Source organism: Thamnophis sirtalis, unplaced genomic scaffold (assembly GCF_051295495.1).
Source record: "Thamnophis sirtalis isolate CommonGarterSnake01/CBP01778 unplaced genomic scaffold, rThaSir2_p1.2 scaffold_5, whole genome shotgun sequence".
In the NCBI taxonomy this organism is placed as follows: domain Eukaryota; kingdom Metazoa; phylum Chordata; class Lepidosauria; order Squamata; family Natricidae; genus Thamnophis; species Thamnophis sirtalis.
In genome coordinates, this window is record NW_028261385.1 from 107,838,220 (window position 1) to 107,857,031 (window position 18,812).

General features: G+C 43.3%; 1 protein-coding gene across 7 annotated transcripts in view; it reads left to right on the top strand.

Moving 5' to 3' along the window:
* Positions 1 to 18,812, top strand: part of SPAG17 (sperm associated antigen 17) — a 126,986-nt gene that overhangs the window by 105,365 nt on the left and 2,809 nt on the right. For 5 of the 7 annotated variants that reach the window (XM_087716467.1, XM_087716470.1, XM_087716472.1 and 2 more), the window contains 7 exons: positions 122 to 175; positions 734 to 836; positions 3,119 to 3,239; positions 6,685 to 6,789; positions 7,554 to 7,702; positions 9,404 to 9,573; positions 17,725 to 17,785. In XM_087716467.1, the coding sequence (XP_087572593.1) occupies positions 122 to 175; positions 734 to 836; positions 3,119 to 3,239; positions 6,685 to 6,789; positions 7,554 to 7,702; positions 9,404 to 9,573; positions 17,725 to 17,785 (763 nt within the window). The remainder of the gene's footprint in view (positions 1 to 121; positions 176 to 733; positions 837 to 3,118; positions 3,240 to 6,684; positions 6,790 to 7,553; positions 7,703 to 9,403; positions 9,574 to 17,724; positions 17,786 to 18,812) is intronic. The other 2 variants (XM_087716468.1, XM_087716469.1) reach the window with 2 other exon arrangements.

Here is an 18,812-nt window from a genome sequence, read left to right on the forward strand (position 1 = left end):
AACATATGATTGGATTTTACTGTATGAAATGGAGCCATATGTCATGTCATATTTAAAATCAAGTAGAATGCTTTCTAAATAACTCTGAATTTTATGAAATGTTTCATTTTCCCTTATGCAGCCACGACGAGCCTATGAAGTTTTCTGTCTGGCAGACTAAATTAGCACAGACCAGGTAACAGTGCATTAGTTTTAGGATAGGATTTAGAAGCCACAAACAGAAGGTATGGGGGAGGGCAGTTTTCTGAAGTTTGAAGATTTTAAATCAGACAGCAATTTCTAGTATAAATTGGGAAATTCTGTGAAATGTCTTTTTTATTCATTTAATTTTCAGTAATGTGCTGCCAGAAAAAAAAGCATATCATTGCAACTGAAAATTATTTTTCTATAAGTGAGAAAGAGAATCATACCTGAAAAATGCAAACAGTTCGTCAGTCTTTCAGCTCTTTGTGAATCAGTATTTTTTAAAACTTACTGTCTTCCAGAGTGGAATGATAAGAATTCTCTATTATATAAACAGAATAAACTTTACAAATATATGCATGCATACAAGGCTTATTCAGTAGTTCTTTCCCTTTATTAATTTTAGCAAAATTGAGAAAATAATAAAGATCCATTAAAGCATCTAAGTTGTCTGTTTTGAACCAATAATATGCATTAATAATCCCTGAACAAATTATAAATTATATTGCTATAGATATTTCTGTTTTCCTCCCATTTAAAAATTCTTCAGGCAGGAAATTGAGGATGGAAAGAATTGTCTTATGAGGATGAGATACAAAATGATCCCTCCCTATTTCAAGTCTGAATTTGGAATGCAGTTTCTTCAAAAAGAGGTGAGCAAGTTGTGAAAGATGGGTCAGGTTAGATTAGTTCAAGGAAACCTTTCTGTAAAGAAGCTGTCACCAAAAGTTGGATATGACTTATGGTGACTTAGCCATTGACCTACAAAACGGTCTAGAATACCAGCAAACTGGAAGAGTTACAGGCAGTGGTGGGTTTCAAAAATTTTACTACCAGTTCTGTGGGCGTGGCTTATTTTGTGGGCGTGGCATGGCAGTCATGTGACCGAGTGGGAATGGCTTGGTGGTCATGTGACTGGGTGGGAGTGGCTTGGCCATATGACTGGGTGGCCGTGGTCAATTTAGCTGTCCATTTTGCCAATTTAGCAGTCCATTAAACAATACACAGCAGCCCCCTTTTCTTTTCTTTTTTTAATACTGCATGAAGTTGTTGTTCTAGTTTACTAAGGGGGAGAGGTTGGCAATGCCTGGGGATTTCTGGAAATTTCTCTGTGTTAGAGGCACTAAAATAACCAAGGTAATATAAGGTCTCCTGCTGGAGCAGGGGATTGAACTAGATGACCTCTGAGGTCCCTTCCAGCCCTGGATTGCTGTGTTGTTTCAAAGCATCCTCTGAACCTGTGTCTAGTGCCAGGTTTGTGATTCTTCCTTCCTCTCCTTTTTCTCTCTCTCTCTCCCTCCCTCCTTCTATCCATCCATCCATATCTATTCACTTTCCCTTCTCTTTTTCTCCTCTCCCTCCCTCCCTCTCTCTCCTTCTTTCTTTCCTTATTTCCTCCATTCCTCTCTTCCTGTGAAGAACCCCAGGTGGTCTTTTGTAGGAGAAAGAAAAGCCAGACGTTTTGAAACTGAGAACACGCCATTGATCATCTGGAATGCTTAGAGCTTCACTGTTGATTAGCTTAGCTTGAGCAAGGTTAGCTAGCCGCAATTTCAATAAGCTCTCAACTCAAGCTCCATGCTAGTGGTCTTTAAATTTGGCAACTTTAAGACTTTTGGACTTCAACTCCCAGAATTCTCCAGCCAGCGGAGCTGGATTCTGGAAGTTGAAGTCCACAAGTCTTAAAGTTGCCAATTTTGAAGACCTCTGCTCCATGCACTTGCGGATCCTCAAACAGTGAGGATTTATTTATTTATTTCTCCCTTGAAGCCCCCTCCTCTCTTTTGTTCCCAGGGGATTGCAGGGAGGCTTGCTAGCCCCCTCCCCCTGCTCTATTTTAGCAGCCTCCCTGAAGCCTCCTTGGAGTCAAAATGGGGCTCGTGGGGATCCTGGAAAGGGTGGGGGAAGATAAGTTTGTGACCCTGGGGGGGCGCAGCAAGCTCTGGGGGGGGCTAGCAAGGCTTACCTGTAGGAGGTGGAGGCAGCTCAATTGGGGCACAGAGCAGGCACCACGTGACAGCTTAGGCAGCCAAGGCAGCTTAGGCAGGGAAGCCACCCGGGACATGAGGAGTGACTTGGTGGGGCGGGTGGGTGGAGCATTTGCAGTTAAAATGGTCTGCTCATGCGCACAACATTTAAAAAGGAAAAAAATACATTTTTTCAGTGAAGATTGTTCTGCGCATGTGCAGAACAGAAAACCAAGATGGCGTCGCCGAGGATAGAACCGGTATGGTCACATGTCTGCCAGAGTTGCTACCTATTCGGCTGAACTGTACCGTACCAATAGGATCCCACCTCTGGTATAGGCTAGCTATCTCCATGAACCAACAGAAGAACTCTACTGTCAAATATTTTGGAGTCTAAAAAGATTTTAAGTACTAAAAAGGTGGAGCACAAAATTGCCAGCTGTCCTGGGCCATGGTCTTACATGTACATGTTTATTCTATGTTGTCTTTAAATATCACTGGATCATTTTAGTCTTTGATTCTTATTTTAGCTATATTTTAGCATACTTAAGCTAGTTTTAATGCCTTCTTATGTTTGGGGACCCCCTGTTTGAGGCCATGGTGGATATTTATAAAGATTCTTCACAAATTGAATAAAGATATTTTTAAAAAAATCCTGGGAAGAGAAGGAGTTGAATTATTATGTTTTGTGTATATTTAATATGAAAATAAATTTTATGGTGTTGATTTATGGATTTGCAGTTTTCTAACCATATCACAATTTTTAGGAGAATTTTTATCACTAAAATATGGTCAAGGACCAGCAGATAAAAAGAAAAAGAAAATCAGATCATAGTATGTAAGCGGTCCATTAAGTTAGTCTCTTGTTTTTGTTCTTCTAAATGTACAAAATGAGTCCATTATTTTGTTTTAGCAGTGTTTTTATCAGAAAATGCATTTCCTTCTTTTATTCTTTTCTCCTCTTAAAGTTTCCAGATGTTGACGTTCTCTCAGGAATGCTCCCTCCTTTTCCAGACAAAGAAACAAAGGAACCGTTGTTCGATACATTTACAGAATCTTCTGAAAATGAAACTGCTGGAGTAACTGCAAGTAATACTGAATTTACAGCATTTATTGGGTGCTGGATACTTTGAAGGTGGTAGCATATAACAAATGCTTGAGAAGTAATATGAAAAAAGACCAGTAATTCATATTGATAGGGGAAAAAATGGAAAAAAATGCCTTTAGGCTGTTGCAGATGTATTTTGCAGAATTGTGGGACTGAAAAACACCCTCACCACCCTCCAGACCTTCCGCATAGCCCTTAAAACCTGGCTGTCCCGACAGGCCTGGGGCTAAAGACCTCAACCCCACCCGAATTGTATGAATGTTGTGCTTTTAACGATGTATTGTCTTATGTGTTTAATCTGGTTTGTCCTCCCTTCCCTCTGAACTGTGAGCCGCCCTGAGTCCCCCCAGGGAAAAGGGCGGCATACAAATAAAATTACCTATACCTATACCTATACCTATACCTATACCTATAATAATGATGATGGATGATGATGATGTCATCCATTCAGTGGTATGGACATTGACTTGGTGATTCTATGGGCCAGCTCTCACCTCCTCTTTTTATCTTGCACTACTACTTCTATGCACTGGCTAGTGTCAAGTCTGATGGCGTCCAACCACCATATTCTTTGGTGGCCTGTTTTCCTTTTACTGCTAATTCTTCCAAATGTAATTGCTTTCTTCAGTGAATTCCCCGACATGACATGACCAAAATAAGTGAAATGCAGTTTTGTAGTTTCTCTTTCCAGTGACATATCTGCTGTTATGTACTCCAGTACTTGGTCACCTTTGCTATCCAAGGAATATGCAGGAGCCTTTATCACAACTTAAATGAATCATTTTTTTCTTGTCTTGCTTTGTTAATGCCCAACTTTCACAACCAGGCAGCTACGGGGAATACAATAGAATGGATTATACCACATTTGGTTGCTAGGCTGATGTCCTTGCTTTTCCATATTCAGCTCATATTCCTCATAGCTGTGTGAACTGATTCAACCTGACATTTTATTTCTGGGATGCATTTACTGCTTTGAGTGAACTGTGATCCCAATAAAGTGAATTTTTCCATGCATTCTATCTCTTCACCATCAGTTTCTATATTGTCTCCAGTGGTCATGAGTTTGGTCTTTTTGATGTTCAGAAAATGACCAAAATTCCCATTTTTTTCTTTCATTTTCTTGATCAGATGTTCCAGATCTACTTTAGTTTCTGAGACAAGAGTTATCAGCATATCAAAGACTGATGATATTTCTACCTCCAATCTTTACCCCAATTTTTGATTCTTCAAGATCTAGCTTCTTCACAGTCATTTTGGCATACAGGTTGAATAAGAGAGAGTATGCAATCTTGCCACACTCCTTTCTCTATCTTAAACCATTCAATGTCTCCATATGGTATGCACACAATGGCTTTCTGATTTGTGCAGTGATTTAATCAACTTGAGCAGATGTGCTAGTACATCTCCATAGCTTCTCTCCATAGCTTCTCATGAGCAACAGAATCAAAGGCTTTCTTGTAGGCAATGAAGCACTTGTAAATCTTTTGCACAGTATTTATTGTCAGCAATAAATATAAATTAATTTTTTTTAATTTCAGTGTCTAAACCTTTGTAACATCTTATCAAAAAATACAGAACTCTTGAAAAATTTGGTTATTTCACATACACAAATATATATATTCTAATTTACAGTCTATGGAGATTCTCAATCATCTAGGTCATAGTTGTCCTAAAGGTGCTTTTCTAAAAGGCAGCTGGACTTTTTAGTTTTTTGTTTTCTTTGAAAATGTTTTGCTTCTCATCCAAGAAGCTTATTCAGTTCAATTCTTCAATTTTAATTTACATTTTAAATAATGCATAAATAATGCAGAATAAATAAATCACAAAAACTTGATTGAGCCTGAAATGTATCATCCATAATTTCCTGAATTTAGAAACTGAGTTACTTTGGTGCAAAGCTTCTCTGTACAGTGATATCTGCAGCATGTGTCTATCGGATTCAGAGTGGCTTCTATGCTACCAGTCTTAATTTAGAAAAGCTGACTACTTGTTTGAAAAGTATATTTAAAAAAAAACATGATAGAGAGAAATACCTGCAATATTTTCTGTGTTTCCACTTTTTCTCTCCTGCAATCTCATTTTAAATTCTTTAGTGAATAAGGGAATAAGTAAGGCTAATTGGATGCTTTCCTCTTAAAAATCTCATTGTTCTAAGTAATTGGATACTAAGAAAATAAATTAGGAATTTTCTTCATAAAACTTACCAAACTGTATTCCATGATTATCCTTTATAGCCTGTTTCTGTAATTGTAAGACATTCCCTTGCAACCCTTAAATCTTTCACCTTCAGTCCCATCAATACCTGCTGCAACTAGCAGTCCTGCCCCCACAATCCTGTTCCCTGGATTACTGGAATCATCAAAGTGGAACGTTTGAGTTACATAGCAATTGAATCACCTGCCTTTTTACAGTGAAAATGTCACCAAACTCTCAAAGAATTTCTCTTGCATGCTGTGCTTTCAAGTGGACAGGAAATTTTAAAGACGTAGATAACATTTTCCTCATTACACAGAATATATGGTGCTGCTCTCATGAACAGCCAGGGACTAGCCTGGGGCCTTTCCACCCCTTGTGACTAACTTCCCTATGAGAAAGAACAGGACCATCTGTTCTGGATATCGTGCAAATAATTTGCTTTCATTATAGCTGGTCTTTATAAAAGCTTTATAAAACATTAAGAACTTTCACATTATATATTTTCAAACCATGTGCAGAAGGGCAGGCTTTGTCATTTTAAAATTTATTTTACGTATTCTTTTTTCTATTTTATTTTTCTGTAAAATAATGTATAAACCTTTCAGAGCGAATAGTGAATCTAAGTTCGAATGAACTCCTCCCTGTTACTTTTCCAAAAGACCCTAAAAATAGAGTCTTTTTCACCAGGCCCATGGACTAAAAATGAGCTAGAGTAGAATGGGACGTGCCGTGGCTAACCCACCACAGCCAAGTCGCCACCAATTTGCCATGGCCAACATGCCAATGACCAACTTGCTATAGCCAACCCACCACAGAACAATTCGCTACAGGACAATTCAACAATTCAATTTATTTATTTAAAATAATGTAAAAAATATTTAAATTTTTGTTCACACATTTCATTTTGTTCTTCCTTTTGCATTCTTTCTTTAATGAGTTCTTTGATATTAGTGTAACTCTTGTCCCGTGGCAAGTTATCCACGGGAATTGGTCATGATGAGTTGGTCATGATGAGTTGGTCACAGTGAGGTGTCATAGTGACTGATTTGATTGTGCTGTTGTTTCTCTGGGTGAGGGATGGGGGCTTTTTAATGGGATTTTATTACATGGTGCATTTTGAAAATTCTGTAAACCATCTATCTCTGCGTGAATTGGGCAGTTATATAAATTTGTTTAATAAATAAATAGCAAAATAGAAATGCTTCAGATGAATTTATATTTATGTTTTAGGTGTCAGAGATGGCTTGGTCAGACGTAAGCATTCCAAAGAACTGCCTCTAAACACCATTTCTTCCTCAAACTATGCTGAAACCTATCCATCCCATCTTACAAACGGTAAACCATTCTAAAGGGCTCTTCGAAAAAAGCAGTTATTAATAGATCTTTTAGTAAATAACATATCCACTAACTATAATCAGTATTGGCAGTATTTTGAGATCCAAAACTAACTTTAAAAATGCAGGCAACTCACCTCTGGCCTTTGATCCCCAAAGTATTAAAAATTGCTGCATGCATCTACCATGCACAATTTGTTACTTAAATGAGACAAGGTGGCACAGTAGTTAGAGTGCAGTACTGCAGCTACTTAAGCTGACTGCTAGCTGCAGTTTGGCAGTTCAAATCTCACTAGGCTCAAGATTGATTCAGCCTTCCATCCTTCTGAGGTGGGTAAAATGAGGACTCAGATTGTTGGGGATAATATGTAAACCGCTTAGAGAGGGCTGTAAAAGCACTATGAAGCAGTATATAAATCTAAGTGCTATTGGTATTGCAAAATCTCTGGCATGCCACTCAAAAGCCTTCAACCTAGAAAAATTGCATAATTCTGCAAGCCTCTCCTCACTGAAAATAGATGCCACTCTCTTTCCTTTGAAAGTATCACTATTTCTTCAAGGCCTTCAATTGATTATCAAATAAAATTCTCTTTTTTCCCCAGTCAGGTTCTTTTTCTCCTAAGTGACCTCAGAGAACATCACTACAAACAATCTTATCCTCCTTTGTCACTTTGGTTCTAATTGTACCCTAACCTCTTCAGCGAATTGTAGAATTAGCCTAGGCCTGGACATATACTGTAGTCTTAAAACTCTTTTCCTTCTCAGTAGGTGCAGAAGGAAATGAAACACGAGTCCAGGTCCATCCAAAACTTCAACCACTTCTTGTGGATGTTACAGGATCCCCAAGAAAAGAGAAAGTGAAATTGCCTGCTTTGATACAAAGAAACAAGCCACGATCAGTACCAAGGCAAAAAGTAACTTAATTCCCACAGTACAATTACTTTTTTTTAAAAAAATTCCTTAACTTTACCTTCATTATATTTAGAATTGTTTCTGTTTCATGAAACCTTTTGGTTCTAGTTAAGATGATCATGCTTAAAAGAGGTATGAAAGATGCATCACCATGTTTTCTATCCACTTCTCAAGTTTTAGAAATTTCAGCAGAGTCTGCCATCAGTTGAGGTTTCCTACCGGTGAAGTGCAATGATGATAGTATTGGACCGGAACAAATTCCCAAATCCTAGTTTGTTCATGGAGCTTGCTAGTTGAATTAGAAACATTCCTTTTCCTCAACTCAACCTATCTCAAAGTGATGTTAATGTGAGGATCACATGAGACATGAACCATGAACATCACTTTTGAGTTATTTAGAGGAAATATAGAATGTGTTTATAAGAAATAAATGCTTTAGAATGATTATCGTCCTCCTAAAACAGCCCCATCCAGGGAAGCACCTTTTTGGCACTTATTCAATATCAACATTGTTGAACTTAAAATCCAACGGATGGAACTCAGAGTGGTATTTTGGCTGGGTAGGAAGTTGAAGGTTGAACTTGATCCAAGAACATATCCGACCTGCAATTCATGACTAGTTCAACCATTTGGTTAAGGGAAACTAGAAAAGCTGTCACAGAGAAGCATTCGAGCTTATCCCTCCACCTGTATACTCCTTTCTTTCCCTATCAGGATATCAGATGTAACAAGTCAAGACTTAAAGGTTACAGACATAGAATAGCAACTCAAGTACCTAAGAGTATTGGATTTCTTCCATACCATGAGTAGCTAGCTGGTTTTTTCCAGCTGTCACTAAACAGTAGCCAAAGGGTTTGCAGCAAATGGACAACCTTGTACCCCCATCCACTCTGTCATCCTGGAAGGTGTGCAGCTTGTTTTTGGGGACTGCATTGGAACGGATTAGGAGTAGACTTTTCCTCCTACCCTCCCTTTGAACTGCTTATATACTGAGTACAAAAGGAGTTTTGTCCCTCTCATCCACAAAGACAGAAGAAGCTCGGATTGGGAACAAAGGAGTTTATTTCAAATCTTTGCTTTCTCTGTGACCATTTCCTTCTGCTGTTGGATGGTTTCTGCCTCATATGTGATCCAATGATAATTAACCATAGTTTATCATTTAGTAAGACCTGTTTGTCTGATTGTGTAAGACTAAAACAGGCTTGATGGCAGCTGAAAAGTAAGAGTAACACCATTATTATGGAATAATACTCAATATGCATTGAGTGTCCAAGGAACCATGCAATATAATTTTACCAAAGAAAAATAAAACCCTTAGCAAAAATTATATTACAGATTTCTGTTTCTCATCCAGGAGTGTACTGAAGGTTAAATAGACTTTCATGCCTTAAGTTCAAATCCATACTACAGAACAGAAATAAATATTATACATTTTTGTACATGTTAAATTATTCACATGATTGATTTCACATGGGCACATCCACTTATAATTCAAGGTATATTACATTCCAATTGACAAAAATAATTGTTTTATATTTTGCCTATTGGGAATTCGGAATACCAAACTTCATTTCAGAATTGCAGTATTAATAGCCGCTGTGAATGAGTAGAATATCAATCTATAAATACCCTTTATTCTTATCAATAGATGTATGGCTTTTGATCTGTCTGTCCTTCCTAAATAATCTCTCTTGTTTGTGAAGAATGTAGACCTTGTTTCTGGCAAAGTCCGCACATGCTCTGTCACAGCACCTTCCCAGACAATGTCAGGATTCCTTCTTATCCCACCGAAGGTGACATTTGGCATTCTTAAGGAGGGCTGCACTTATTCAACCACAGTGGCTTTGAAGAATGTTGGAATGGACTTCTGCAGGTTTGTCTATATTTTGTATCTGCCACAGGATAACACATCAAAATATTTTGCTTTTGGGTGGTTTGGGGATATGCCATGGAGTTGTTTGCAGATAACTGAGATTCTTTTCTATACGAACGATGTCAGAGTGGTAAATTGTTCAAGGAGGAAGAGTGAGGATAATTTCTCTCTGTGACTACAGGTATGTAATATACGAGAATAGCACCAACCCATCAGTGGTGGATTGCGGATTCCATTCCAACCAGTACGGTTGGATCGGGCTTGCCAGCGTCCACGTAGACATGTGCGCATGCGTTTTGGCGCTTCTGCGAGCCTCTGCGATGCTACAGCTGCTAAGCAGAGCGTTGTGCAGGTGCTGCATGCGCTGTGCATGTGCGCAGAAGTGCTGAAGACGTAAAAGGACGGTTAGAAGCGACAGCGGGTAGGTGGGCCCTCCAGAGCACCGTACCGGAATGGTATCCAGTGCTCCCAGCTGGCTCCGGTACACCCGTATCGGGGCGTACCGCCTGCAATCCACCACTGCAACGCATGGACCTGAATTTCATCAATAATAATAATTTTCAAAATAGAAACATTTGTTCTTCTATGAGTCATGCATATAGTTTGTATAATACAGATGGCACTGTAGAAAGCCTCTGGAGCCTGGAAGGGCGAAAAATGGGTGCACCATGCCATTGTACACGAAAAGAGGGTGGGAGGGTGGGGTCGCACATGCATGTGGGGAGGTTGCATGTGCAGGGGGAGGGCACACATGCACATGACTCCCCCATGCTCCCCCTACTTTTCACACGCAATGGGAAAAAGGTTAGCCATCATTGCCTTAAACTATTTGTCCAAAAGATGAAATGCCTACTTAATCTCCCCTTCCGTCCTCATTGTTGTAGTGTTAGCATTTAGTGACTTTGAGTTGAACTGGCAAGGATGCACAAACTTCCAATGTCCAAAATTCTGTTAGAATAGCATGGAGTGAAGGTGAAAATCACTATAACAGTTGAAGCTACATTCTGCAATGGCATGAGACAGAATTCCATTTCTGATGGGTTCTTTTATAGCAGAATAATCTTTTGAATTTAGAATAAAGGTGATACTGTAATGCTCAGTATTATCTTCCTTGGCATTTATAAAGAATAAGATAGTTATGATGATCAAAGACCATTTAGTTCCAACTACATGGCTTATGGACCCACATGGACATACCTATTGAATGTTCCAATACCCTCAGCTTTACTTAGCTTGCCTCTTCAATCCAATGCAGAAAGAAATGTAGTGGATTTCAAACACATTTTTTTGGTTTATAGTTGCATCTGTGCTGAGAGTTCAGAGTGAAATCTTCCTTTTGGGAAGAAATTATCATGCTAGCATTGGTGATATTTTACAAATTGTCATGTGGGAGTTTTTTCTTCTGTCAATGTTCATCACAATCTTATTATTCAGGGAAATCTAGTTTGGGCAATGGATGAGGCCACCAGTAGAAGTATGAAGGGGGAAATTGCCTGAGATTCTTCCAATATATGCTCTTTGGAAATTCTAATTACATGACAATTTCATTCCTAGTTTTGATACAAACAGCATGTTTAATAGGCAAAACCACTGTGCCCCACATGGCTCTTAAATCAGAATTATATCAAGACTGAAGATATATTTTAAAAACTCTTATTTCTAAATTACCATTGGACTGATTCCTAATAGCCCATCTGAGAAGCTTTCTCAGATGATCTGTCCATAGTCTGGATCCAGGTTTTCTGCACAATTACATAAAAATCTTCCCATTAATTCAGGTGGCATAAGAAGTCCTCAATTGATCCCTTGGCCAAAACGTTCATCTTTTTATTAGTTTGCCTTTTCCGTTATAAGCGATAGAGACTACAGAAAACAGCTGGAGGTTGTTAAAATGTACATAGGTTGTCTCCCAGTCTCACTTTAGTCCTTTAGATACATATTCTGTTTGAGACCATTTTTATCTGTCATCAGACTGAAGAGATTAGGAGGGAGGCTGCATTTGTTTTAACATGCATTCAAATTGCAGTGGGAGAAAATTTCCAACCAAACACTTAGCTTTAGATGGCTTCAAATGAGCCCAGTAAAATGAGCTTTCAAATACTAATTACAAGGAAGCAATATGTCATTCTCTCACTAGAAATGTCAATTGGTCTTACTTGAACTGCATGTCTCAAAAGATGGCATGAGAGCAGTCACAGCTGGGTATTGTCACAGCCCATCTGACCAGAGACTGAGGCAAATCTTAAGGCCACACCTCTACCTCTCCTCTGACTCTCCAGATTAACCGATGATCCAGTCAAGGCGTCTCTAGAAGGAAGAAAACAGGGTAACCCCCCCCCACTCCCCTCCTGGTCCCTGACTGATCAGTAACACTCTACTCAGGCCCACCCTGTGCGGGGCGCACTACGGGCACGCCATCCTTCAAGGCATGCAGATCAGGTAAGACCAACTGACAGTCTCCGAAGTGGGGCGTGGGAGGAGTCACAGCTGGGACCTACCAAAGCTAGGTGTCCCTGGGAGGTTCCATAGGGCCTGAGTCCCCCCGGGTATCCAGCACTCTCTGGAGGACTCTCCTCCCAAAGGACGCCTCCACGGAGGCAAAGGTGTCCAGTCTATAGTGTCTGATGAATGGAGAGGGCAAAGCCCATGCTGCCACCCTGCAAATGTCCTTGATGGGGACCTGGATGGCTCAGGCCGCTGAAGTAGCTGTACTCCTGGTGGAGTGCGCGGTGACGTCCTTGGGCACCTGAAGTCCCCGTGCCTTGTAGGTCTTGGAGATTGCTAGCCTGATCCATCTACTGATGGTGGCTGGGGAGACCTTCGCTCCCCTGGTTCCCGGGTGGTAGGAGACGAAAAGGGCCTCTGACCGCCTGATGGGCGATGTGCGCTTCAGATAGATGCGCAGGACCCTCCTGACATCCAGACGATGCCAGGACCTCTCCCTTCCATTGGAGGGAGCTGGACAAAAATTCATGAGAATGATCTCCTAAGCCCTATGAAAGGGAGAATTAATTTTTGGCATGAAGGCCGGGTCGAGTCTTAGGACCACCCTGTTACTGTGGAATATGCAGAGATCCGCCCTGGCTGACAGTGTGTTAATCTCTGACACCCTCCTGGCTGAGGTAATAGGCACGAGGAACATTATCTTGAGCGTGAGCAGCTGAAGACTCACTTCCCTTAGAGGCTCAAAGGGTGCTTCCAGGAGAGCCTGGAGCACTGTAGGCAGGTCCCACGAGAGGAAACGGTGAATCACCGGGGATCTGAGGTTGGTTGCACCCCTGAGGAACCGTTTGATGATGGGAAGTTGGGACAAGGACTGGGTGCCCACTCCCCCCAGGATGGTGGCCAGGGCTGAGACCTGCCTTCTGAGGGTGCTAGGGGCCAGGCCCTTTTCCAGGCCATCCTGGAGGAAGTCCAGGACCTGCAGAACTGTGGCCGTTATCGGTTCTACCTGAGCCGAGCGGCACCAGGCCGTGAAGGAGACCCAGGTCATGTCATAGATGCGAGTGGTGGATCTCCTCCTGGCCGCCTCTATGGTTCCTATGACCTTGGTGGAAATTTGGGGCTCTCTTAACTGTGTCCGCTCAATCTCCAGACGGTCAATTGAAGCCAGTCTAGGTCTGGGTGAAACAGACTCCCCTGGGTCAGGGTTACCTCCCCCTGAGGGATCCTCCAATGGGGGGCGATGGACAGCTCTATCAGATCTGTGAACCAGGAGCATCGGGGCCAGTATGGAGTCACCAGAATGACCTCTACCCTCTCTAGTACCAGTTTACTGAGCATCCCAGGAAGGAGAGGGATAGGGGGAAAGGCGTAAAGAAGATCTGATGGCCACTGGCATTGTAGGGAGTCATTGTACATCGTTTCCTGTGTCAGGAACCACAATATGAATCTTGGGAGCTGGGCATTCATCGGGGAGGCGAAGAGATCCACCGATGGTCTTCCGAATCTCTGGCAGATTTGGTTGAAGATGCTGGGATGAAATTGCCACTCTCCGTGGTCTACCGACTCCCTGCTGAGCCAGTCTGCCTGGTGACTGACTTTGACTTTAATAAGATTTGTATGCCGCCCACTCCCTAGGAACTCTGGTGATTCTCTACCCCGGAGATGTGCTCTGCCCGGATCGATAGGAGGTTATGTTCCGCTCAGTTTCCCAATCTCACTGCCTCGTCGTGCAGTGTCCTGGAGTGGGTGCCTCCCTGTTTGTTCACGTGTGCCTTGGCTGCCACATTGTCTTTGAGGACCAGGATGTGTTTCCCTGCTACCGTCGTCTTGAATCGTCGTAGGGCTAGGTGGATTGCCCTGAGCTCCAACCAGTTGATGCTCTTGTGAAGGTCGGTCTGTGTCCACCTCCCCTGGGCCAGCTGGGAATCCAGGTGTGCTCCCCAACCGAACGGGCTTCCATCTGTTGTTAACACAAGTCTGTCCGGCTCCCTGAACAGGGAGCCCTTGGACAGGGCTGGGGATGTCCACCAGCGGAGGGACAGGCATACCTGGAGTGTCATCCTGACCTTGAATTCTGCGTTGCTTGTTCTGTCTCTCTGGTGGGGAAGCAGGAACCACTGCAGCTCCCTGGCGTGGAGTCGGACCCAAGGCACTATCCTGATGCAGGAGATGAACTTGCTGAGAAGCCTGGAAAGAAGGGCTACAGAGACAGATCGAAGTCTGCGAATTTCTAGAATCATTTGCACAATGCTATCCCTGCGCTCCTCTGAGGGGAAAACCTCTCCCCCTACTGAGTCAATAATGGTCCCTAAATGTTAAGTCTGGTGGTGGGTGTCAGGTGACTCTTCTCGAGGTTAAGTGAGAATCCCAGCAATCTCAGTGTGGCGATGGTGAGCCCTAAGTCCCCCTCTGCTCAAGCTAGCGAGGGTGCTAATACAAGGATGTCATCAAAGTAGCAGTATAGCCGGACCAGGTTGGAGTGGAAGTGAACTGCCACCATGGCCAATACCTTGGTAAACGTCCTAGGGGCGGAGGCTAGACTGAAGGGAAGAGCCCTGTACTGGTAATGTGTGTCCCCATAGGAGAACCTGAGGAACTTGCGGTGGTCGGGTGCAATCATGATGTGTAAGTAGGCCTCGGTGAGGTCAATGGATGCTAGGTAGTTCCCTTGTCTAATTCCCTCTAGGATAGACTTGAGTGAGGCCATCCTAAATCTATGGCAGACAGTCTGGAATTGGGTAACTTAAGATCCAGGATGGCCCTCCACCCTCCAGAGCTCTTAGGAACCACAAAGAGGTTCGAATAGAATCCAGATTTCTTCTCCACCTCCAATACCAGCTCAACCGCTCTGATCTCCAGGAGATGCTGAATAGCCTTGCACATGAGAGAGCGCTTGGCCGGATTCCTGGAGGAAGAGAAGACCCGAAATCTATTCGAGGGTTGTGAACGGAATTCCAGGTGTAAGCTGAACCTGATAGTTTGCAACACCCAAGCATCGGTGATGATGTCCACCCAGTGATCTGCGAATAGAGAAAAGCGGCCACTGATAGTGTGATTCGATCCTGAATCACTTGTTTCTGCAGAAGGGGCGGCCATCTCCCCCTTGAAAGGGGTGCTTGTTAGATTGTTGGAACCTGAACCTCTCCCTAGAGAACTGTCTATCTCCTTGTCTGGGGAACCTGAGCACAGAGTACCTTGGTTGTTGGAAGTCCTGTTTGGGTGCTCGAAAACTGGACCTTCTGGAGTACGGTACCGAATGTGGATCCAGTTGTCTGGACGTGGACGGAAAGACCTTCCGCTTGTTTTTGTCCTCGACGACGATAGGTTCCAGGGATGGACCGAACAGCTACCCTCCTGTGTACTCTGTGCCTGCCAAATGCCACTTTGCCTGCCAGTTACGCAGCCACAGCAAACACCTGGATGCCACTGATAAGGCTAGAGCCCTGGAAGAGTGTCCAGTGTGGCGTCCACTGAGAACTGGATGGCTGCCATCACCTTGTGATGTTCTGCAGGAGTCTGACGTCCAAAGCCAGGATTCTGTCACGGAGGTGTTCCAGCCACAGTAAGGTAGACCTGCTAAAAAGGAGGCTGCTGTGGCAGCCCTGATTGCCCACGATACCGCCTGCATGGCTAATTCCATCTTCCTGTCCTCCGGTTTCAGGCAGTTGGAGATGTTTACTGTCACCACTGGTGAGGAGGATGCCAGGCTTACCATCATGGCGTCCACTGGTGGAACCTGCAAGGCTTGATCAAAGTTTATATTAATGTTATAAAATCTGCTATCATTGCTCCCAGGAGTGGGAAAGATTCCTGATTGGGCCCATTGTGACTTGAGCACCTCTAGGAACAGTTCTGGGGTGGGGATTTCCTCCTCCTCCACCTGAGGTCTGTGGAAGGGGCCCTTCTTGGCTCTCCCCTCTTGCCAGGCTTGGCTACTGGAACTTCCAGGTCTGCTGTGGCCTTAGCCTTACATAGCAGGGAGGTAAAGAGAGTGGGTGGGAATAGGCCCAAGATGGATGGAGCCTCGGGGGCTTGGGCCTCCTCTTCATCAGAGAAACCTACTTCCTTAAGCTCCCCTTCCTCTGACGCTGAATCCTTACTGGCTGTGGAGGGAAAGTCCTCTCTGAGGTCCCTGGGGGTGGTGGAAGGGCCGGGTTTGTCTAGATGACCTCGAGGTGTTCTGCGGCCTGCTTTACTTCTAGGCCCTTGAAACTGATGCTGCATGCCTCAGGAGTTACCCTGGGCAATGGCTCTAGCCAAAACCTATTGGAAGCCCTGGGAGAGCTCTGGGTAAGCTGGAGATAGTCTGGGAGGCTCTGAATCCACACTAGGATAGGGGCTCTGTGGTGCCAGGCATTGCTTTGGCTGGCTACTTGGACGGCAGCTGAAGGGGTCTCCTTGCATTCCGGAAGGATGGGCTGGAGATAGTGGGGGGGATAGGGAGCTACCCCACCTTAGGGAACCACGTGGCAAGGTTGGTAGGCCAGGCGGATCCCCTGGTTAAGTGGCCCTCACTGGGGATCGGGATCTGGCCGGGGAAGGGCTGATCATATCCCTGTTTCTCCTGCCTGCCGCCCTGGTCACCCTCACTTCCTTTCTAGAGTGCTCCCTCCGCAATTTGGAGGTGCACTTTCCTGCCGTGGCTCTGCCCCTTTCTGCAGGGTAGTATCCTCTGGAGAACCCTTCTCCTGGGTCTGTTCCCCTTGGGGAAGCTTTGCCCAGCTCCGCACTCCTCAAATTGTCCATGATCGCTCTACTCACTGTTAGACAATCCCCCCTATTCTCCTTCATTTCTTCTACGTCGCCGATCCGCAACTCGAGTTGGATCTGGCCTACTGCCCTGGATGGCCAGTGGAGTTCAGGCCCGGTCCTCTTCTGGCTGGCAGTGGTTGCGGTGCTTGCAGTCTCTGCAACCAGAGACCAAAACTGCTCTCCACGCCTACACTTTCTTGTTCAAGATGGCAACCGCCGACCATGCGGTCTGATCACGTGAGCTGCTCCGATTGAGCCACTCTCTTCCTGTTTGCTTGAAGATCTCCGTGGAGCAGCCCGCATTCTGGCCGCGCTGTGAGTGCAGGGCCTGGGCCTCCCTGCCTCGCCGCCGGGCTGCTGCTCCGAGGCTTCTCAGTAGCGCTACCGCTACTGTGCCAGGCCGATTGCTGAGAGGAGGATCATCCGACGAATTGCTTGAAGGTAACGCTCTTGCGGAAGAACAATTTTGAAAGGGAAAAAATAAAGGTAAAGGGGGGAAAAAAGAGAAAAAATTCACGCTGAAGAGAGCCAAGTATTTAGCTCCTTCGGGGCTGAAGACTGTGGTTAATCTGGGGAGTCGGGAAAGGTAAAAGCGTGGCCTCAAGATTTACCTCAGTCTCAGGGCAGATGGGCCATGACAATACTCAACTGTGACTCCCCCCACGCCCCACTTCGGAGACTATCCAAGTCAAACAGTATGTCTTTCTTCAGACTGAAAAATATATTTTAGATAAAGATGGTAGCTAAGAAATGAAAAGGGCTGAATGTAATTTTACTAACCCATTCTAAGTGGTTATTTTGGGGCTTCTTAAGCTATGAATATAAACTTTGCCTTCATGACTGAACATTCTTGACACATATTGAAAATATTTTAATTAAGAAAGCCAATGTCTCTGGACTGCTTATTTCTCTGATTTAGCACAAAAAGAAATTAACGTTTCTATTACTTGTCAGGTTTCGGGTGAAACAACCACCACCTTCTACAGGATTGCGAGTCAACTACACTCCAGGGCCTGTAAGTCCTAGGGTGTTTAAATAATTTGATTTGGTTTTCTTCTGCAGGCAGACCACTTTTCTTAAATGTGGTCTATGGGTCTTTCCTCACAACTGAGTTCAAGTGTTATCCATCCATTTTGAACTGGCAGCATATTACGGGCTTCTTAGCTGATATCTGTCTAGCGTCTGTTTCCTCTGAATTGTCACTGAATAATGTGGGTCCTGATTAGTGATTTGTAGAAATCAATACACTAAGCCATTCAATGAGTTCTCTAGCATTAGTGCTTTTTGTCATCTTCACATATCAAATTCCAGTTAAAAATGGAAGTGTAATCTTTGGAGGAGGTCAGAATGTTTTTCTCCTAACTAGTACTTTAATAAGATTTCTCCCTATAACAAGCTACAGATAGAATAATTTTAGAGGGATATAATATAGTTTAATGATCAGTACTAAAGATTTTCTTGGGCTAATGGCCAATCACAAGGGTTCTCTACAGTAGTTAAGGATTTAAGTGACCAAGCACATATAACCTACTAGCAACAAATTAATAAAGAGGCATAGAATGGATTATCTTCTATGTGGGATTGATTTGACACTCCAGATTTATTGAAATGGCCCTTCTTTTCAAATAGCAATAAAATATAACAGTTCAGAAAACAGTGTTAGACAGTTGAAGCAGAATACCAAAAGTGCTGCCTTTTACTCTGCAGTAGTGGTGAAGTTTGTGAAGTAGTGATCACATTTTTTGAATTTAGATTTTGTTTTTTAAACTCTTCAAACAGTTCTGAAAGATCATGTACAAATGTGCTTCAGAACTTTCTCCTTCTCCCATTAAGATTATAGAAGTCATTGGAACAACATGAGAATGTCTAATGCAAACTGGGAGGCATCTCTTCATTTAGCCAACAAATTGCCCCAGGAATGAGTGCTACTCTGGTGAATAGCCCAAGCAACCTATACATGGGTGTTGAGATAAATGGGCTGATTGCTGTATCCTAACAGAATGATGTAGTAATCTCTTTTTTTGATATTTCCATACCAACCT